Genomic DNA, 21,477 nt, shown 5'->3' with positions numbered 1-21,477 from the left:
CCTCCCAGAACTGTGGTGATCCTACACTCAAGCAACTGAGAGGTGTTACTAGGGGTGCCTAGAGATAAAGCACTCAGCTACCCATGATTCAATTCTTGCAGCAACCAAAGCAGAGTTGCTCCCATCTGCCCTACTTTTCTGAGGAGGAAAGTGAGGTGAAGGGCCTGCCTAATTGGCCTCTCCCTAAGCAGAACACTGGGGTGAAGCAGACAAGAGCCCCGCCTGCTTCTTGTCTCTTGGCCTCCTCCGTTGCAGAAAATTGGTTCTCAGGGCAAGAGTGGCACCTGTGCTGCCCTCTTGTGGACCCTAAGGTCATAGGAGAGCAGGGAGCATACAAAAAGTGCTTAATAGATGCTGTTAACTAAAGTGCTCTGTGAATGAATCAACCAGCCATTGAGGAGCCTGGGTCTCAGCTCTCCACTAGCTCAGGCACTGAGGAGGATCCTAGGCAGAGGTGCTTAACACACACCTGCCTTCCAGTAAACAGACAACCGCTGGGTTGGCCTATGAGGAGAATGACAATTAAAAAAAAAAACTGAATTATTCAGAAATACCAAATGATTATACTAGTGTATAAATTAAATATTATAAATTATGTAATAATGTAGAAATTATTGACTTGTTTAATTACATAATTAAAAATTAAAATATACTGAAAATTACTTCTTGGGTGGTAAGCAATCCTCCCTCCCCCTCCTGACGGTGCCTCCCCCACAGCCAAGGCCAACTTCCCGGAGAGTTTGGGAATTTGCAGGAACTGTAAAGGTCAAGAAGGAAAGTCCCTTGCCATCTCCACCTTCCCACAGAAAAAGCGGGAGACGCTCCAACCTACGACCGGCGTTTTCAGGGTCAGAGACGTAAGCTCAGCTGAGACACCAGAACCCTGTGCCCCACTGGCGCACGGACCCCCACAGAGCTCAGCTCCGGGAGCCAGATGTACTCACTCAGCACCCGCCCCCACCCAGTTCCGCCACAGGCATTTAGCACCCCGCCTGGGCCCCCCGCGTTCTGGGCTCAGACCCGCGCTGGCCGTCGCTGTCGGATTCGCAGCCTCAGTCTTCTCCAGCGCACGGGGCAGCGGAGTCGGAGTGTGAGCGAGGAGGGTGCAGAACTTGCCAGGCGCCGGGGATGCGACCGACCACCCCGAGTTTCCATACGGAGCCTGGGTCGCCGAGGATCTCTGGCGAGAACCAGAGGAAACTGGCAGGTCGAGAGCACTGTCTCCTTAAACTTGTTCCGCTCACGGGCCATGCTGATCTCGAGCGAAGGTGCTGGAAGCTCTGCACTGCAGCCGCGACCTGTCTGGGCGCTTAAGGCCAGCCCCTCTCCTCTCGGGAAGTTGGGTGTACACAGGAAGGGGGTTGCCCCGCCACTACCCCACCCCGCAACTTGGGCCAGCGGAGAGCGCTTCGTGAGAGGAGAGGTGAGCCCTAGGCCGAAGGAGAAGGGACCCGAGGTCCCCAAGCTTAGGCAAGTGTCTAAACCTGTTTCCTCCTTGGTAAATGGGGCAGATGGTAAACAACTCGCTGGGTTCTCCCGGCTTACTGTGAGCATGGACTATTATCATCCACGAAACCCAGAAGCTCAGAGTGGGCGACGGGGCGCGCAGGTCGCCGAGCCGCGGGTGGGACTGAGCAGCCGGAGAGATTGCGGGGCGGGAGAACCAGAGTAGGTGCCCCCCAGAAAGCAAGAGACTCAGAGGCTCTGTATGTCCCCTTGGGTGGAGACGGGCCTCTGGAAGGCGGGCGGAGAGGGCTCCCCACGTCTGGACACCTGGACCGGGAGTGGGTGCAGGAGGAGAGAGCGCAGCGGCGCGGGATCCCGAAGTTCTTGCTTCCAGAAGCTACGGGGCGTTTTCCGCGCCTTGTTCTCTTGTGAATAACTTCCCTCCCGACCTTCTCCTCTCCCACGTCTTTCCTTCCCTGTCCTCCTCACCTCTCTCTCTCTCTCTCTCTCTCTCTCTCTCTCTCTCTCTCTCTCTCTCTCTCTCTCTCTCTTCCCCCCTACACAGTACTGCTCCGATTCTTCTCCCCCAACCCCCCGCTTCTAGTTCGTCGTCACCCTCGCACTTTATAACCAGCCAAACACCCCTTTCCAATTAAAGTGGAATTAGGCAACTCAATCAAATTAGTTCCCTATTAAAGCCTTCTTTATTAAACCGTTTTCTTGTCCTGCTATTAAGTTTCACCGCCTGGCGGAACTCGAGCCGGCCCCAGAAGTTTACCTTGGGATGTCGCCGTCTAGGGGAAGGGATCCCCATTTCCCGGAGAGCGGGTCACCTAGAGGGGGTGGATGGTTGGCGGGGGAGGTCTGTGTGGCCATGGCGGTGCGGAGGTCAAGGGGTCCCACTCTCCCAGCAGCTCCCCTCCGCCGCCCCTACTTCCCCCACCGTCGCCAGCCCGCACCAAACTTCTCCAAAAAAGGAAGCTCCAGGTTCCGGGTGAGGGCTGCCACCAGGTTGAGCCCCAACCTGCGCCCGTGTAGCACACGGAGCCCAGGCCTCCCGCCTCGACGGGCTCGCGGAGAAGCTGCCCGCAGTGTGGACACCCAGAAAGCCCACCGCCCGCCGGCGGTATGGGGCGCACACCGAGTCCCAAAGGTGCCCAAGGCTCTCCAGCTCCGCGCCCTCCGAACTCTCCAAGTGCCGCAGCGAGGCTAGTCGCCCCGCGCCCCGGAGGGTCCGACTACCCGCCAGACCGCGGTCAAGTCGCATGCCGGACCTCTGCAGCCACAGCGAGAAAGCTACACCTTTTCCACCGAGAAGCGGGACCGGATTGTGTTTTCTTAGAAAATAACATTTATTTCTAGTTCATGTCTATGCAAAGGAAAGCACAAAGGGAGTCATTCTGGGCCGCGCACCCCACTCCAGCCTGGGAGCGTCCCGGGAGGGCGGCCGCTCGCTCAGTTTCTGCGTCCGCGCGCGCCTCGGCGGCCCGGCACAGGCCGGCTGCAGGCAGGAGGGGCAGTGGGCGGGAGCGGACCGAGTTGATGATATATTTTGTCTATCAAACCTGATAAGTACAATGCGCGCATAGTCTAATTTTTTTTCCCATTTTGTCCTTTTTTTGCTTGTTTTTGAATATTTTTCACGTTAATACGGAGGTCACCTACAGATTACAATTAATAACTTAGAATTCCATTTTATAACATTATACACTGGCTTGTATATATATATGTATAGATTATATATAGATTTATACATATATAAAAACACACTGCACCAAGGAAACCCATGCTTATCGGCATAAGCAACAAAGAGAGCAACAAATACCGCAACGAGGAAAGTGCACCTTAGAACTTGTTTCCTTTTTTTCACACTTGATATCGATATATATGTTGTGTCCCAAAGGCTCGACTCAGTGCCAAGAGATTTATACATCCTAAATTTATATTTGTTAGAGCAAATATTTTAAAACAAAAATAAGGGAGGGACGACACAGAAGCCAGACTCTAGGACTCTCCTGATCCTCCTGCGAGCTCGGCAGGTCTTGGGGGCTTAGGGGGAGGAGTGGGGGCGCAGAGAGCAAAGCTGGGGGGCGTGCGCAGCGCCCCGCCTCCAAAGTCTCCCGAACTCCCGGCCCTTTGAAGGGCTGAGGTCTCTAGGAGGGGGGACGGGCCGGGGAAGGGGATGAGGTTCAAGGACCCCTGCACCTGTCACTGCTCCTATTTGCTCCTCGGGCCCCGCCAAAACAAAAAGGTCAAGAACCTCAGCGGGAGAAGCGCCCCGCCGAGGCGAAACGGTCGCCCGGGACGCAGCGGGGCGGTGGCCGGAGGGGGGAACGGGTCTGGGATCCCTGCGGGGGGCGTCCGGCTGCCGGGCTCCGCGCCTACTGCTTCTCGGGGGCCCCGTTGACCATCGGCCCGTAGAGGCCGCCGCCGTAGGTGGGCTCCTTGTGCACGGCGGCGGCGGCGGCCGAGCGGTCGCGCATCAGGTCGCTGAAGGCGTAGTCCATGGGCGGCCGGAAGCCGAGCGTGGGCACCAGGCCGGCAGTGGAGTAGGGGGCCATGAAGGCCAGGCCGCGGCTGTGCGCCGCCGCCGCCGAGTAGGCCAGGCGCAGGGGGCTGAGGCCCAGCGGCGCCCCCAACGGGTAGGCCCCGGCGTCGGCGCCGAAGTGGCTGGCGTTGGGCTGCAGGGGAGAGAAGGCCGAGCGGCTGCTCAGCGAGCCCAGCGCCCCGGGCGCCATGGCTCCGGCCAGCAAAGGTCTGTGGTGCGGCGGCGCGGCGGGGCCCGCTTGCAGCGGCCCGGGCAGCGCGGGGCCCCCGCTCGCGGCCGCGTCTACGCGGCCCGGCCAGGCGTCGTCCGCGGCCGCCACGGCACCCACCGCCGCCTTCTCCGGGGGCGCGATGGGGCCTAGGCCGGCCGCCAGGCCCCCGCGGTGGTGGTTCAGCACCTGCTCGATGGCCTGCACCACGTCGCCGCCGCAGCCCTGCAATACCAGCTCCAGCACACCCCGCCGGTGGCCCGGGAAGACGCGCGTCAAGATGTCCAGCGGCGTCCGCTGCCGCGGCCCCGGGCCTCCGCCCAGCCCCGGCGCCGGCACGACTTCTGTCTCCTCTTTGTCAGCCTCGGAACCGGATTCGGAGCCCAACGGGCTAGCAGAGCCCCGGCTGTCCTCCTCGCCACCGCCCGGGCCAGCGCTGCCGGGGCAACTGCCACCTGCCTCCTTGGGGGCCCGGGCCAGAGGCGACCCCGAAAAAGACTCTCCGTCGCCGTTTTCCGAGCCGGAGCCGGGCCGTACCTCCGGGGACGATGTCCCAGGGCCCGAGTCCGCGCCGTCGGGAGATAAGGGCTTCCCCTGAGGCTGCGGGCTGCCGGGGCGGCCTGCCTGAAGCAGCGTCTTGGGGAACAGGTCGAACTTCTGTAACTTTGCCTCTGGAAGGGAAGAAAGGGGAGGTGAGAAGGGCTAGTGGGGAGCAGCCACACCCACAGTGTCTCAGTCCTTTGGATCTGTTCCCTTCTCCTCTGAGCCCCTCTTTCTTTCTGCTCCCACATATTCCTTCCTCTCATGGGACCTTGCAGTTCTCTTTCCATATACCCAACTCTCTTCTCCTCTCTCTCTCTCTCTCTCTCTCTCTCTCTCTCTCTCTCTCTCTCTCTCTCTCTCTCTCTCTCTCTCTCTCTTTCTCTCTCCTATGACCCAGCCAGATCACCTGTGCCTCCCTTCCTAAATCTGTGATCATCTGTGATCTTCACCTGCCTTTACTAGCCTTATCCAGTGCTAGAGAAGTGAGCTGGCCCTAGGTTCAGCAGCTGCAACATAACTTCCACCTTCACCAGGAAAAGTTAATGGGATTCCAAGACCTTGTGATTCCAAGAGCCAAACTGACCCTCTCTGTTCTGGGCCTGCCTGGGAGAGCTCACTGGGCAGTGAGAAACCGAACCCCACTCTCCACAGTCAGAAGTAGAACCGCTACTATTTCTAACCCAACTTTTCAGATATTAAGACCTAAATAGTCATTTCCTCCCGAGCTGGGATGTGACAGGGCCCCAGTGGCCCAGCCTGGCTTCTGGCTCCCCCAGTAACAGTCACAGGAAGCCTCCGAAGAGGGCGAAGAGGGTGGGGCCCAGCAGGTAATGGGTGGGGGGGACTCGCAAACAGGCTAGGGGGTACAGAGAAAAATGAGACTGGGTGGGGGTGGGGTGAAGAAGCTGAAAAATAGCAGTCAGGCGCAGCCTGCGCAGGCAGGAAGCTCAGGACTGTGAGAAAAATGGGAACACTGGGGGAAAGAAGCAAGAAGTCTTCCCTGCCAAGGGAGGAGAGAAGGGTGGGCGTGGATGAGATCGGGAGAGCTGGGGAGAATAGAAGGAAACCTGGTTCTTTGCGGGGGGGCGAGGGGGGAGGGTGAGCAGTAGGTGGGAAAGCCCGCGCGCGCGCGGGTTTCCGCACTAGGGACAGTGTGCGGAGTAGCTGTGTGTGGGTCGAGGAGAGGGAGATGAGAGCGTCTAAGTCGTTGGGTCTTGGTGGTTAAGAAGGAAAGTGTCAACGTTCCTGAACCGGGAGACATGCCGGTTGGGACGTTTCTGCCCCAAATCAGAGCTCCAACCTTGGAGCATTGGGAGCCGGGGACCCAACTCTTCAGTGCGGAGTTGTGGGGGAGGCGGAGGAAGTGGGGGCCGCGCGTTCCTGTTGCCCTGCTCTGCCCGGCCCGCCGCATCTCACCTGAGCTCCCGGCGCCCGCTGAGCCTCCTCCGGTCCCTGCGGGCGTCCCAGCTCCCGGCGCCCCGCCGTCGGCTGCGCACACAGAGCCGAAGACCTCGTAGGCAGGTCGTGGCGGGATGATGCCGTTGGCCGCCGCCAGCGCCAGGCCCTCGGCCGTGCCGTAGAGCAGCTGCAGCTCACGCGCCTCATTCTCCTCTTGCGCCTGCTGCCTGCGCAGCGCCACCTGTGCAGCCATGACGCGCTGGCGCTCGGCAATGAGCGTGCACTTGGCGCACAGACAGTCCTTCCAGCGGCAGTAGCGCTTGTGGCCCTTGAGGGCCGACACCACGCCGTGGTTGCGGCAGCGCGCGCACTTGGGCGTCCTCGGGTACTTTTCCGCAGCCCGCAACAAAAGTGGTGGCGCCCGCAGCAAGCCGCCCGCCACGCTCACGGGTAGAGATGCGGCGGCGGCTGCAGCCGCCGCCACCGACGCCACCGACGCCACGGGCGGCCCTGTCGCTGTCGCTGCCGCCGTCGCCGCGCCCGGCACGGTGGGCAGCTCCGAGCGCAGCTCCATGGCCGGACCTGGCGTGGAAGACGCGAGAAGGGGCAGAGACTGATCGGGAAGGGTGCGCTCCGGGGAAGAACCCAGGCTGGGGGGTTTGGTGGGGGACCCAGACTCGGGGGGAGCAAGTGCAGCAGCCGCAGCGAGGCTGGTGGTGGCCAAACGGCTGGAAGAAGGCGCCTCCCGAGCCCCCTCGGAAGAACTAGCTCCTCCCCACGCCCCCCGGAGCTCCTCTTCCCAGATCTGATGTATACGACGAGCGTGAGATTTCGTTTGAATCAGTGGCTCCGCTAGGGAGGAAAAAGACAAAAACATTAAAGTCACCGGGTCGGATTGAAAAGGAAGGTTAAAAATAATATTCCCTAAAGTTTAGCTTAATTGGAATGAGGCGAGAAAGATGTTCATTTGATGGGATCTGGGCTAGAGAAAAACTCTGACCCCAACAGCCCAGAGCAAGGTAAGAAATCCAAGGCGGAATGTTGGGTTCGTGACAGCGCGAGAGGCAGCGAGAGACGGGCGGGCAGAGTTCATCGGGCCGGACCGGAGGACCGAGAAGAGTTTGGGAGAAAAATCAGCGAGGTAAAGAAGCGCTTTTGGAAACAGAGTGAGGACTTGGAAACAATTCCGAGGCAAAGTTGGGGTGAGGGGCCCAGGAAGAGGTGGGGAAACGGGGCTGCAAGTTCCATGCTGCGGGCCTCCAGGGTATGGGAGAGAAAATGGGCGAGAAACTGAGGTTAGAAGGCCTGAACAGGAGGAGTGAAAAGGAAATACAGGACAAGAAACTTTCTAGGTGAGGCAAACCCAACACAAAGTTTAGGTCAAGAGGGCGAAGAAAAGAGCCAAATCCAGTATCTGGGCCGCAGGGTGCACGCCGGGACGAGGGGCGTGCGTGGGAAAAAATAAAACCAAGCAAGCAAAAAGGAGGTGAGAAGGAGTAATAAAACCTGCCACACAATGTTTAGCTCCGAGGCCTGGGCTCGAGTATCTCGCGGCAAGTTCCGTGCAGCAGGAGGGAGCCTGATCCCCACCTTCCCCCCTGCCCGCCCTCCCCTCGCTCCCTCCCTCTCTTCCTCCCTCCCTCCCTCCCTCCCTCCCTCCCTCCCTCCGGGTTTAGGGTCAGTGTCGTCAGACACGCCCTCCCGGGCTCCGAGGGGGGGGCACGGGGGCGCAGATCCCCGCGTTCCCGTCCCAGACTTGGATTCCTCGTCCTCTAGGGCCCTGCCCGCAGCGCCGCAACGGGGCAGCCGCCTCCGAAATCGGCTGCGAGTGTACACGGGAGTCCCACCTGCGCCGCGGCCCCAAGTAAGGCCGGCTTCCGAGCTTCCGCCACGGGCCTCCTCCGGGGCCCTGGGTCCCCTCGCGGGCCTGGGCCCCGGTTCTCGTGTCTCCGCCCCCGAAACACAGACCCACTTCCGACGCGCGCTGCCCGAACTTCCCTCAGACCCCTCGGGGCCAATCAGCCCTTGAGGTCAGCTTGGCCAGGGCCCGATCCACAAGGCCCGCAGGCCCGGCAGCCTCCCCTGCACCCCACCCCCTCCGGACCTCCATTACCTGCCTGGGCTTTGGGGAGCCTCCTCCTCCGCTGACGCTGCACGCGCCTCCCAGCTCCGCTCGCGACGCCGGCGCTCTCGGCCTCTTCCCCTGGTCCCCTGGCCGCTGGTCTGACCACGTCACCCTCCTTCGGTCACCATGTCCGAACTTCCGGACCCTTTGGAACGCCGCGCAGTCCAACCCCTCCGTCGGGACCCGGAGGAGGGGGCCGCGCGGGGACCGGCCGGCTGCAAGTTGCGTCCCGGCCCTCGCCGCGCCGCGTCCCCTCGCGGAGCGCGCCGGCCGCTGCGCACAGCCGGGCCCCAGTTGCCCGGCGCTGCCACACTCTCAATGAGCCGCTCGCCCGCTCTATTGTTGCTCCTTAGGGCTCCATTAGACAGAATTGGACAACAATGTGGCGCCTGCCATTGGCCAGGGGAGGCAGACGCCACTCTGATTGGCCGGGCCCGCGCCCGGGGAGCCCCGCATTCTACAGTGTCCGAAAGATTCGAAACTCCAAAAGCTCCGCCGAGTGCCTCGGGGAGGGGAGGGGGCGCGCCAGGGAAGGAGTGGAAAAAAAAAAAGTGGGCTAGGAGGAGCGTTGCAAATATCGTGACAAGTCGTTTCCGTGCGCCCGAAAGCGTGTGAATTGCGCCTAATTACTGTGTCCGGTGCGCCTCTGCGTAGACGAGTGTAACCCCTCGGTTTCTGGGGCGCGGACGTGGCTACGCGGCGCTCACAGGCCGGGGGGCACTTGGCAAGGCCGAGCTTCCCAAGTGGCCCAGGCGGCTGGGGGCGGGTTGGGGGCAGGTGACAATTCAATTACCGCCGTAGGGGTGGGGGTGGAATGGGGGCGCGGGTTGGGGAAGGGAGGGTGTTCATGGCATAAATGCCAAGAGGATTTTCCTGCCTCTTCCCTACTCGCTTTCCCCTTGCTCCCACGTCCCACACATCTGGGATAGTGAGAGACTATTGTTTGGGCTTCCCCCGCTGCCTCCTTTAAAGAGTAGGTCCTTTATTTGAAAAGTTTTGATACGATAAGTTATTCCGGAGGGTAAGTGTGGTCACCAAGGATTTTCGTTTGTAAAGAGGAGCCCACAGGAGAAAAATGAGATTGCGCTTGCAGCCGGCTCCCGCTGCGCTCCCCCAGCTCTACGCCTTCCCGCCCCCCCCCCCCGCCCCCCTAACCTCCTCTCCCTTCCACTCCTAGCTCTTTCCTTTTCCCGTTTCTCGACCATCTCGGGTTTTCCGCCCTGGAGATGGGATTCTTTCTAGTTGTCGGCGTTTTAAATGAACAGTTTGCGTTTCCTTTTGAAACGAAGTCAAAGTTGGCCTCTCTGATTCTCCAGATGCCCTTGAAGGCAGGACGCGCGCCCGTCTGCTTGTCCTTCCGGCTTGGAGACAAGGTCGCCACGGGCCCCCAGGAGCGGCTCTAACTTTCGCCGGGCTCTCCGTCCTGACGTCACGGTCGAGGAGCAGCGGCCTGCAGAGAGGTAACAGGTCCCGCGCTTCCCTAGTGAATGGCATCACTGGCGCTGCGTCCCCCGGCCGGCCAGAGCGACTCGGCTCTCTCTAGCTCCGCTCTCCCTGCCCTCCCCGTCTTTTCTAACTTCTAGTGAGTTTTCCCGCTCATTTTCACTCGGCTTTGCTCGCCGAGTAAAGGCTTTACATTTAATTAATCAGAAAAACGCGCTTTCCCGTTATCTGCCCTTCTGTCCCGACCGCCAAGTTGTCGCGTTTCTCTCCAGAGCCAAAGATGTGGGACCCGCGCCGTCGGGGGTGCGGTTGTTCTGGGCGTGTAGAAGGGACCCAGGGTCTCCGCCCGCAGATCCTGCACCTGACGTGGCGGCGGGGCCTTGAGTTTTGCCTGCTCGGTTGCTGCTGCAAAGTGGTGGGGCTGAGCGTTGGGAGTGTAGGCGCGGGCCGCGGGGCCCCACCTCAGAGCGCAAAAACCCTGGCTCGGGGCGCTTTCCCGGAAGGAGTTACCCCAGTAGCAGGCGGAGGGAGGGGAGAACCGTGGAGGGAAGGTTGGATGCCCCGGACCCAGCGGAACGTGCAGGAAACTTGAGGGACGCCTGTGAGACTCGCTGCGTGCGACATGGCGCTTGTCGGTGCTAGTGTCAGAGCCTGAGAAGGTTGTAGGGAGCAAGGAGGTCGGCTTCTGGGGTGGGGGGCAGGGGGCGCAATCTTCAGCGTGGGTGAGAGTTGGGGAGTGCCTCTGGCCTTGTCTGTCCCGTGGGAGCTGAGGGCCCCAGCCCCACCTTCTCACTCCTTTCGTTGATGAACAGTCTGTGCGGTTTTCACTAGACCCTGGGCCAGGGGGTGGGTGTTTGGGGTGGAGCACAGCCAGCAAGCACCAGGCACCCACCTCCTCCCAGAGCATTCTCAGATAAAGTTTTAAAGAAATTGCTTTGAGCCTACATCGAAATAAGATACAGAAGCTCGCCTAGCTTTGAGAACCACGGCCCAGACGCCCCTCTTTGACACCTCCACTTAGTGTGCCAAGGACCTTGTTTTCCTAGGATGGAGAGAGGGCACGTCCTGGAATCCAGCCCAATGTTCTTCTGTCTTCTTTCCTCATTGTTCACACCCCAGCAGGTCCCGAACCCACAACCTTTCTTCCCAACCCCATACAGGTCAGGGTGCTCTTGAGAGTAAAACGTGCTGTGATGGGGGTAGGTGGGGAGAGGGAGGCAAAGTAACCCTCCTGTGCCTCAGACCCCTGCAGGCCCCAGAAGGGTAATCCCGGCTGATTTTGGTGGCACTGTGAAGGGGAAGCAGGTGGCATGGAGGGGAGAGCTGATCCAGTGTGGAACACAGGGCTGCCCCATAGACACCCTTGAATGTAGCTTCACACTTGCCCACACACCTTGGCCACTTTTGCCACATTTTGCAAAAGTTTGGGATACACCCTCACACCTGCCTCCAAAGCCCACCCATAGGGAACCCCTCTCCTGCTGCACTTCCCCCATATCCAGGAGAGCCCCAGAAACTTCCATTGTTCTACCAGCATTCTCCCAAACAGGTTGCATCCCGGGGATGTGGGGGGGGGGCATCATTTGGTTGACCCCCACACCAGAGTTCCAGTCTCAGGGAGTAGAGACTACAAACCCAGATGGGGACACATCTCACACTGTTCCCCCCACCCCAACTCAACTCCGGGGAACCTGCAGGCACGACCCCCAGAGCAGGTAAAGCTGTACGGTTGGGACAAGTGAGGTTAGTGAGGGCCAGAGTCTGTCCACACATACTCACACACTGGCCCTGTGTGCCTTCTGAGCTCAGAATCATGTGAGCATCAAGCTGCCGCCTCCACAGTGAGGTAAATGTGGGGCTGAGGATGTTGAAAATGGGCTCAGCCTCCAAATCCAGAGGCATATCCTCCCTTCACGGTCTCAGTTGGGCTTCATCCCTCAGCTCCTGCCAGGGCACTGTTGGGGTTCACAGGGTGGGGCCTGGTGGAGATCTAGGGTGATTCAGAGGTTGGGGGCTGGAGGCACAGGCGGCAGCGCTGAGTGGGAGCTGGGCTGGGGGTGCTGCTGGGGGACCCGAGAGGCACTGACTTTTGCGCTATTTGCCCGCAGCCTCGGAGCAAGCAGACGCCATCTGTTTGCCGGCTGAGGCGCATCCCATTTAATTACCCTCCCGGCAGCCTAATAGAGATGATATTAAACTAAATCTTTCTGACATTAAAAGTAATTATCCCCAAACCAGTGGCTCTGGGACGGAATCGCCCCTCCCGCCTCACCCCTCCCCTGACCGAGCCAGATTCCGTTAGTTTGGCTGAAACTCGTCACCCTGGAAGAAACCTGGGGGGTGGGGATGGGGGGAGAAGGAAAGGGCCTTTGGGAGCTGGAGTCTACACTGGTCACCCCCCCCAAAGGTTTCCCCCCACAACACACCCCCCAAAACACTCCTGACGCATGAACACGGGTGTAGAGAAACACACACCTGTACACACACAGACACACAACGACAACGTTTTCCTCCGGATCAGCTCACGAGCCACGTTACCTGGGACTCAGCGGCGGGTGCAGGGAGGAGCAACCTGGGATGGGAGCCGCCCGGACCCGGCACCCCACCCCGCTGCGACGGCCCCTTGGTGGGCTCCAACCTGCGGCTCTGGTCGAGTCCAAGGCCAGGGCTCCCCGCACAGTTTAGGGCCAGAACCCCCTTCCCCGTCTGGGGTACTGCGCTGGTCTGCGCTCCCCGCGCGGGACCCAGCGCCCCACGATCCCCCAGCTGTGCCTCAGTCGCTCCACCTCTAGGAGGCGAGCCCTGTGATCCCACTTGACAGGTGAGAAAACAGAGTGGAGAGGGGATGCCCCGCACCTCACACCGGGTAGGGAGCCCGCAGAATTCAGTCGGAGCTCTGGCGTCCTAGAGCACCCACCCAAGTCCAAATCGCCTCCGGCTTCCGGGCGCTCGGCTCCCCGGGGCCTGGGGGTGCTCACTCTGTTCCCGACCCTCCACCCGACGCTGGCGGAGCGGGCTGTGGCCCGACTGGGGCCCGCGAAAGCCTGGCGCTACGAGCAGCCCGAAAATCCACGCGGAGCCGCACCCCTACACTCGGTGGGATGAAGCCTGGCGCCCGCAGGGCGCGTGCGGGAGAGACAGCGCTGTGGCCCAGGTTCCCCCGTTCCGAAACGTTCTTCTGGGGCGTCTCTGCTACTGGGACGAGCGTCCCGCTATTCACCTCGCTTTCTATCAGTCGCCCTTGGGTCCCACGCGCCACTCTGCTACACGCAGCGGAGGTGCCGGGGTGCTGGGTGAACTGGTTTGGGGAGAAGGCGCTACGCTCCCGCGTGAGACAGGCGGACCGCGGCCCAGCCGGGCGCGGGGCCCGGCCCGGGGCCACAGGGCTGCTAAGCGCAAAGGACGCGGGGATGGGTCTCGCACGCCGCTTTCTCACCTTCAGCTCTCGCCTCGTTGGAGAGACCCGGGGCGCTTCGGTGCGATTCCCCTCAATTCTTTGCTGCTTTTCGCGAATGCAGAAGGGAGAGTCATTTTATTCGTTCGTTCTGGCCCACAGGCGATCGCTCAGGATGCGGGCTCAGTGGATCCAGCGAAGTCAGCGGCGGGCGCCCTTAGAGAGCTCGTGGACCAACTGGGACACTGACCTGACGAGTGTACCAGGAGAGGACCGGGGGAGACTTCCTGGAGGACCCTCCAGGAGACTTCATTTTCCCAAGTGAAAACTGCTTAATCTGTGAGACATTATCAAGTCATTGTAGACAACCTAGCAAAGCATGTTTAGAATATATATATATTTTTTCTCTGCCTCCCCATTTACAAAATTAGACTTTTGTTACTTGCTTTTTATTTGCAAATATGATATTTTCACATAGCAGCAGTGCAAGAGAGTTGCGGGTTTTTTTGCATAATTTTTTTATTTTATTGCATAGATGTACTTTGATGTAACACGGTCAGTTCTCTATTACAGGTATTCAGTTCGCCAATAAACATTGCTACAATGACCATCTTTTGTGAGTTTGTCTAATTATTTCCTTAGGATGAATTCTGAGAAATGCAATAGACTGGTCAGAGGCTGCTTCTATTATGATAAAGATTTTTGGTAGTTACCTGTCAAACAACCCTCCAGAAAAGTCCCGTCAAGGACCAAGTAGAAGACATCTTGCTGACTTTTGTAATCTTTGCCTCAAGCAGGAAAAATGTATCTTAATTTTCATTGGAATTTGCATTTCCTTAATAATGCCTTACATTTTTTATGTTAATTACTTGTTAGTTTTAAAAATCCGTGACTACCCTTCCCCCCTTTTTTTATTATAAAACTTCTCCTTTAATTTGTAACTACATATTAAGGACAGTCATAACCTCTCATCTCTAATGCATCCTGCACTTCATTTTTCTTTTTGTTTATTGTGTTGTTGTTAGCCAAAGTTAACTTCTGAAACGTTACCAAGTCTTTCATTTTCTTTATTGAATCTATTCTCTCTCACTTAGCAAGGGTTTTTTGAATCCAACTTTAAAAAGTAGTTATTTATATTTTATATTATCAGTTTTATTTACATGTGTACATTTAGCTCATCTGAAATTAATTTTGATAGAAGGTGTGAAACTTGCTTGTAACTTAATTTTTCCCAAATGATTAACCAGTTACCATAGCACTACTTAATGACCCACCCTTTTCCCCATCGGCCATATACTATATACTAAATTCTCAAATGGCTGAGGTCCTTTCAGCACTTTCTCTTCTAGGGAACTATTTGCTTTTTCACTAACTATTTAAAATTATTGTAGTCTGTAATGCAGGGGAGGCAAGTCACCCTTCGGATTCCTTCCACATTCTCCTTTTTCAACATTCTCATGGCTTCTTTGTTAATACATTCTTTTGAATAGACTTCTGGATAAATATTTTAGAATTTATTGTATAGTTCTTCAAATAAATATTTTAGAATTTTTAAAGCAAGTCTTACAAAGCACATAAGATGGGCACGGGTGGATACTTTGGATATTTTATTTGACTGCCCTTAGGCATTAATTTGAGGAAAATTATGTCTTCACATACTAGGTATTTCCATTTGGGACACTGTATGACTTTCCATTATTCAGGCAAAGTTTGTCATTTTGTTCCTACAGTTCTCTTCAATAAGCATATTTCTTAGTTGAGAAGAGAATCACCTTTGCCATCATTTAACTAAATAAGGCAGAACCAAAGAAAGTTACTGATTATAATATATTTATTTTGGAACTACTATCCTTTCCAATCCCTTCCCCAATAAAAATTAGTTCTTGCAGTTGCCTGGAGCTGAGTTTGGAAGCCTTGGAATTGACCAGGCCAAGGAAGGGAGGGCGAGGCTGGCTGTTTGCACAGATGAAACCCTGCAAAAGACTGAGCTATTCACAGGTATTCCTGGGCTCTGGGGACCACAGCCACCTGTGTGGTTGTCTTTGGGCTTCTTTTCTCTCGCTCCCCAGAGGGCCTTTGGAAACAGATTCCAGGATTCAGTCCCCTGCCAACTTGCGACACAGACTTGCTGTGCTGCGTGACTGCGGGTAGCCGCCAGCCTTGTATGGGTGCACCTCTCTGCCACCCTAGAATGAATAGCCAGCAGCAATGGGCAGGCCGCCGGGTGTGGGTGGGGGTAGACTGAAGAGGAAGAGCATTAGAGCCAGAGATCAACTTGGATTTGAATCCTGACCCCTCTTCCAAACTGTGAGGAACAGATATTCTGGGCAACACACTCCCCATCACCAGCAAAATTAATCTGGGAGGGAACACTAAGGCTAGCAAGGAGGGAGCTAAATCCCACAGTTTCCACTCACCCTTGGCACCTTTTCCTCAAACAAGGAGTTCTCAGCTTCCTACAACTCCCCCCCCCCCCCCCCCGCCACCCCGCCCCCAACCAGCTCCCTCTCACCTTCTACTGCCTGCAGCCTCCTTCCAGACTGTGCATCCCTGGTAGAATTCCCAGATGCCTCATTGGCCTGGGGCACCTTATTAGTTTTCCTCCTGCTTGGGGTTGTGGTGGGGGCATGCTTTTAAGCCAGTTTTTTTCTGCTCATTTGAGGCTGTATAGGGTGAATAAATGTGTTTTCAGACTTCCAGTCCCAGGGCAGTCAGCCCCGGGAGACTTGTCAGTCTGGATACCAGCCACTAAGGTGCTGATGCCTCCCTCAGGCCTGCAGAACTGCAGGCTCATGCGGACCTCCGGCTCTCCTGACTCCATCTCCTGACTCCACACTCCACACTCCAGTTCAGAGCAGAAGAAATGGGGATATGGAGAAGTCACTTTTTCAGGGCTCCCAGTTAAGCACAAAAGGACAGGGGCCCTAGAGTCCATAGAAGAGGGTCTAAGAGGTGGAGTTGAGGCCACTTTTTCCCACTTCCAGTCTTGAACTGATCCCCTGGGGTGGGTGTATGATGGGGGGCAGGGAGCATTTTCTTTGTTGTTTGGAGCCTCTCTTTGGAGTTTCTTCCTGGCCTCTTGTGCCCCTCAGGACTGAGCTTGTCATCCCTCCACTGCCTGCCAGATATCTGTGCCCCTTGGTGAAGCTGCAGTACTGACCAATAGTGGAGCAGGGCCATCAGCTGGCCTGGGCTGGAGCCCTGCTCTGCTCACACTTCCCCTGCATGAGTGTGTGTGAGTAAGGCTCATGGGGTCCTAATGCAGTAGCACAACGCAGAAGTCCCTCTGGGCGCCGACACAGTGCAGGGCTCTGTGTGTCTGTTAGGTAGTGGTTAGGTAGGTGTGAAATGAATTTCTCCCTCCAGAGAGAAAAGCCTGCTCCCTCTCAGTACCATTCTGCCTTCTTTAGAAAGAACCCTGAGGAGCTGGGAGCTAATGACGGGAGGGCCTCTGCTCTTGAACAGAACCCGAACATGTGCTCCAGATAAAATTTTGATGGATTTTCTTGGGAGGAATTCTTGTATGAACTTCCAGGGACTCAGGACTCTCAGCTATGTCTCATCCTAAATTACCTCATCTGCCCTGCTCCAGTGGCTCCAGCAAGTAGAACATGTTTGCTATGAAGCACAGAGTGGGTTCTAAGGCAGGAAGAAAGGAGTGGCAGCTCAGGCCCTGTCCCCAACCTCCAGGAAGCAACCCTCTGGTCTCTTCAAGGGTGTCACTATTCAAGGCACATTCTGGCACTGCTGATTTTTAGTGTGGTTCTCCTAAGGTCCCCATGTCTCAGTATACTTTTACTCTAGAAATCATGATCTGCTCTTTGTGCCCATAAACTCCTGCAGTATGCAAAAACCCATCAAATGCACCCCACTTTTAATATGAGGAAATTGAGGTCTCTAGGCTATAGTTGTACAAGACAGTTCCTCACGATGTTGATATTGTTGGACATGCCAGAGTGGAAGCTGTGGGCAAGTCAGTCTGTTGCTCTGGGTCACAGTTTCCCCATCTGTATGATTTATAATGAAGACAGTTTAACTTGCTATCACTGAAAATGCTCTGAAAGGAGTAAGGGGCAATATAAACCCAGCTAAGAAGGTTCCCATGTGGGTCACCTGGGTATCCATCTTTGGAAATGTAGAAAAAGTCCTGGCCTCCTCACCTAGCTTTCTGTACACGCTTCTGGTTGACCCTCAAGGAAAGAATTTCAATAAGACTCTCTGTGGCCATTCCTCAGAAAATGGAATACCATCCAATGAGAATGTTACCAGTGTATGTCCTGGTGAGGTAGAGTACATATCTAGGACATGGAAAGCCAAGGTAGCAGGCAGATGCATTTGAATCTCATAGTGAACTTGTTTTCTAATCTGGAACCCAGACTGCCAGGCTGAGCAGGCTGCTTCATTTCACACGGACACCCCTCTCCCAGATTGGGGGCCTCCTCTGGGTTCTCACACCTCCTGGAACTTCTCTAGCACTCACCATATTGCTCTGGCATTAGTGGTCCCCCCCAGCCTGGCAGTTCTGAGACAACAGTAGGGGTTGAAAATCCAGTGATTAATAAAGAGCCTGAACATGACTGGCCAAGTCTAAGTTAACAAGATCTTCTAAAGCAAAGGGGTTATCAATGGAAAAATGTATTTGCTAACTCTGAGACTTTGAGCAAAGTAACCTCCAGGCTTCAGTTTCTTAGTATAGAAAGCAGCCAGCTCCACCTACTAGGACGGTGATGTGGGATACTTTCTTCCTGGGCCCAAGGGAGACTTCTGTGCAAATTATCACCATCCAGTGACAAGTGCTCTGCAAGGGGCCAACATAGGGATGAGAAGGGCCCTCTCTCTTGTCCTGGGGACTCTGGGAGGCTCCTTGGAGAATGGAGACCCTAAAGTCTGCTTGAAATTCCTGGATCCTGCTGCCATTGGAGACAATCTCTTAGTATTTCCTGCCCAAGTGTGTTCACTGAGTGAGCTAAATGAGGAGTAAATGAGCTAACATAAGTGGAGCAGCAGTGCCTGGCATACAATAAGCTGATAGAATCGTCTAGTTTTTATATTATCTTATTATATATTATTTATTAGTAGTATATATTTTTATTAATCCAGAATACTTGTTTTTTTAAGGACTGACATGTGCCAGGTGTGTGCTACGGAATAAAGCCACAAAGCATTAGCCTACCCTCAGGGTTCCTATCACACACAAAATCTGAGCTGTGCCTTAGGGTACAAATGACTTCCTCTCTATGGAGGCACTGAGCCAAGCAGAGGAAAGAGGCACTCAGGGACTTCAAACACTGAAAAGGGCAAATCTCAAGAAAGTGGTTGAGGAGACAGAGGGCGCTCTTCAGAGGCAGCAGGGAAGAGCAGTCTCCAGAAGGCGGGACGGTGGGGCTTCCTCTCCTACTCTGCCTTCAGAAGCAGCCCAGGGAGGGAACCTCCTGGGTGAGAGAACACAGAGCAAGCATGAACTCTGGGGACTGATTCAGAGTGGAAGCTCAGCTCCTTTTCTTCTTAGCTGTGTGTCTCTGGGACAGTGGCAGAATGTCTCTGAATTTGTTTTCCTAACTGTAAAATAAGGATACTATTAGTAACTCCAAAGTCTGAGGAGTTATGATGCCCAATAATATGGCTACGTTCATCTCCAGCATGTATCTTCTCTGGGAGCATGTGAAGTCCCCAGCATTGTAGGACTCAACACCAATTTCTCTGCTCTCAGCAGTGCCAGTCGGTTTTGCTCCAGCCTCAATTAGCTCACTGCTCAGTAACCAATGGATGCATGACTGTTAGGTGCCAGACCCAGGGTGGGCTCTGAAAATGAACAGATGATTAAGATTTGGTCTCTGCCCTTACCGTTCCCAGAGAAGCTACATACTGGAGATGAACATCACTGGGACATGGGCATCACTTTTTTTTTTCTTGCTTTAAATTCAGTGGCTAAGTACAAATTTAGTGGGCTAATTATGTATGATTATGTACTGGTCATCTTTTGGGTTTGTTTTTGGAGCTCAGGGCTTATTTCTGGCTCTGTGCTCAGGGATCACTCCTGGCAGGGTTCAGGGGACCATATGTGAGGCCAGAGATAGAACCCAGGTTGGCCATGTGCAAGGCAAGCATCTTACCTGCTGTACTATTGCTGTACTGGTCATTTTGTTAGACTTTGAAGACATAGTGTGACTCAGACCTTTAGTGGGGGTTCTAGTCTGGGGTTTGGGATATGATGCATGAGCTGAGTTATACTCCAGATGATCCAGATGGGTCTCCCAGGGAGGAAAGTTCACCAGAGGCACCTAACCTAGACGGTGTGCAGAGATTTGGGAAACCATCTTGTGTAGGAGCTTGTTAGTGATGGACGGGCACTGAGGGCAGAGGGCACAGAGTGGAGAGGTGATGAGGAATGAAGCTTTCAGGAAACTGCAGGCAGCTCAGCGAGTGTCAGGGCATGGCTGGAGTTACAGATGGGGAGGGAGGCCGGGGCCAGATGACAGGAGCTGCAAATCCAAGCCAAGAGTTTGGATTTTATTCAGAGGCCAACATGAAACCTTTGAGAGGATCAAAGCTGAGGTGTGGCATGATGAGGCAGGTGTTTAGAAAGCTCTTCCTGGCAGCTGTGTGGAGAGTGGAATAGGAGAGAGGGGACTGGAGACAGACAGAGCAATTGGGATGTGGTTTTATAGCCCAGGTGAGAGACTATAAGGAGCTGAAGGGAAGAAATGTCAGTGGGACACAGGATGAAGGAGCAGGCCTTGGATTTGAGATGGGAGATGGGAGAAGCAATGGGATGCTTCTAGATGGACTGCATGTGCTTAATAAAGAGCCAGCTTAAATTCTGGCTTCTGGTGCACCAGGAAATGGGTCATTTTGTAGAGCTGAATCTTCTATAAAAAATACTTTCCCCCTCTTACCACCTGTCAACATTTTAAGAGCTATAATTGCATTTATTCTTTGAAATGACTGGGTGTTCCTACGGTCTATGAAGGCAGTCGTATCTTTTTATACACACTAGCAGGAGATTTGGAGTCAACAGTCTGGGCCCAAGTCCTGCTCTTTTAGCCATGGAGCTCCAATGACCATTTCACCTTTTCTTCAGAATAGGGTCTAGATCAACCAGCTAGAGGAGTGTGTGTGTGGGGGTGGTAATGTATGGAATGTTCCCACTACATCCCAAGGCACTCCTCCCTTTTTCCAGGATGCCCCAGGTTTGTCCTTATGGATTTGTCGTGACACTGCAGGGCTCTTTGACTTGCCTTGATGAACTATGTCTTTTCACATAAAAGGCAACTTTTCATTGACTAGTTATTAACTGTTTTAATTGCTTTATGTGTTAACTGTTACATTTTGGGGGGCTCTGGGCAGCGCTCAGTGGTGGGTCCCACTGATGCCAGAGTTTGGACCAGGGTCAGAGTCTGGCCTGCAAGTTAAGAGTCTTAATCCCTGTACTATTTCTGGCCCTACATGTTAACTGCTAGTTAATTTAATCTCCATAACCTTATCTGCCTCTGCTATGATCTCCATCTCACAGCGGAAAAGCTGAGACTCAGGAAGGTGAATGTCCTAGTTCACAATGCTGGCACGTGAGCAGCGGGAACCCAGGCACTAAGGATCCAGAGGTTGTTCTTTTTTTTTTTTTTGCTTTTCGGGTCACACCCGGCATTGCACAGGGGTCATTCCTGGCTCATGCACTCAGGAATTACCCCTGGCGGTGCTCAGGGGACCGTATAGGATGCTGGGAATCGAACCCGGGTCGGCCGCGTGCAAGGCAAATGCCCTACTCGCTGTGCTATCACTCCAGCCCCAGAGGTTGTTCTTTCATGCATTTCATCACCTCACAAAACCAAGAGCCACAGTGTGTAAATTAACTAGCTGAGACTGGAGTGCAGTTCCGTCTTACTAATGTTTCCTTTCATAGCAACCTTTTGAAAGCAGAGAGAAGCTGTTTGGCTAGTTGGGTTAATGGTCATCTTCCAAAGCAGATGACAAGGGAGAAGCACTAAAATGCAGAGGAAGGTTCAAGGCAAGAAAGACTATATGCTGCTGCATGTCAACTTTGGGGATTGATCTTTCTTCAGTTTATTTTCAGGGTCCACACCCAGCTATACGCAGGCTTGCTCCTGGCTGTGCTCAGGAATCACTCCTGACAGTACTTGAGAGACCATATGTGGAGTCTGAGAATTGGCCACATGCAAGGCAAGCGTCTTACCCACTGTATTCTCTCTCTAGCTCGTTCCTTAAATAAGAATACAGTGCTCCTTTCAGAAGTGTTTAGCTTCTTTGTACACAATTGCATGATATTTCAAGATTCATTCTGGGACATGAAATTTTGAGATTCTACAGAGCTGCATATAGACATGAAAACCAGAGTTTGAGTCCTGACTCCTCCC

General features: G+C 55.0%; 1 protein-coding gene across 3 annotated transcripts; it reads right to left on the bottom strand.

Annotated features, from left to right (window-relative positions):
* Positions 1 to 2,184: 2,184 nt before the first annotated feature.
* Positions 2,185 to 9,378, bottom strand: DMRTA2 (DMRT like family A2). 3 transcript variants are annotated; one of them, XM_055140786.1, is made up of 3 exons: positions 8,257 to 9,378; positions 6,162 to 6,995; positions 2,185 to 4,873 (listed from the first exon to the last, which is right to left on the bottom strand). In XM_055140786.1, the coding sequence occupies exons 2-3, from the start codon at positions 6,715 to 6,717 to the stop codon at positions 3,828 to 3,830; spliced, it is 1,602 nt and encodes a 533-aa protein (XP_054996761.1). In that variant the 5' UTR covers positions 6,718 to 6,995; positions 8,257 to 9,378; the 3' UTR covers positions 2,185 to 3,827. The 3 variants fall into 3 exon arrangements, with proteins under 3 accessions (XP_054996761.1, XP_054996762.1, XP_054996760.1); XM_055140787.1 differs by lacking the exon at positions 8,257 to 9,378 and adding an exon at positions 7,991 to 8,178; XM_055140785.1 differs by lacking the exon at positions 8,257 to 9,378 and having other exon boundaries at positions 6,162 to 7,711.
* Positions 9,379 to 21,477: the final 12,099 nt, after the last annotated feature.

This window comes from Sorex araneus, chromosome 5 (assembly GCF_027595985.1).
Source record: "Sorex araneus isolate mSorAra2 chromosome 5, mSorAra2.pri, whole genome shotgun sequence".
NCBI lineage: Eukaryota > Metazoa > Chordata > Mammalia > Eulipotyphla > Soricidae > Sorex > Sorex araneus.
This window is presented reverse-complemented; position numbering and strand designations above follow the sequence as displayed.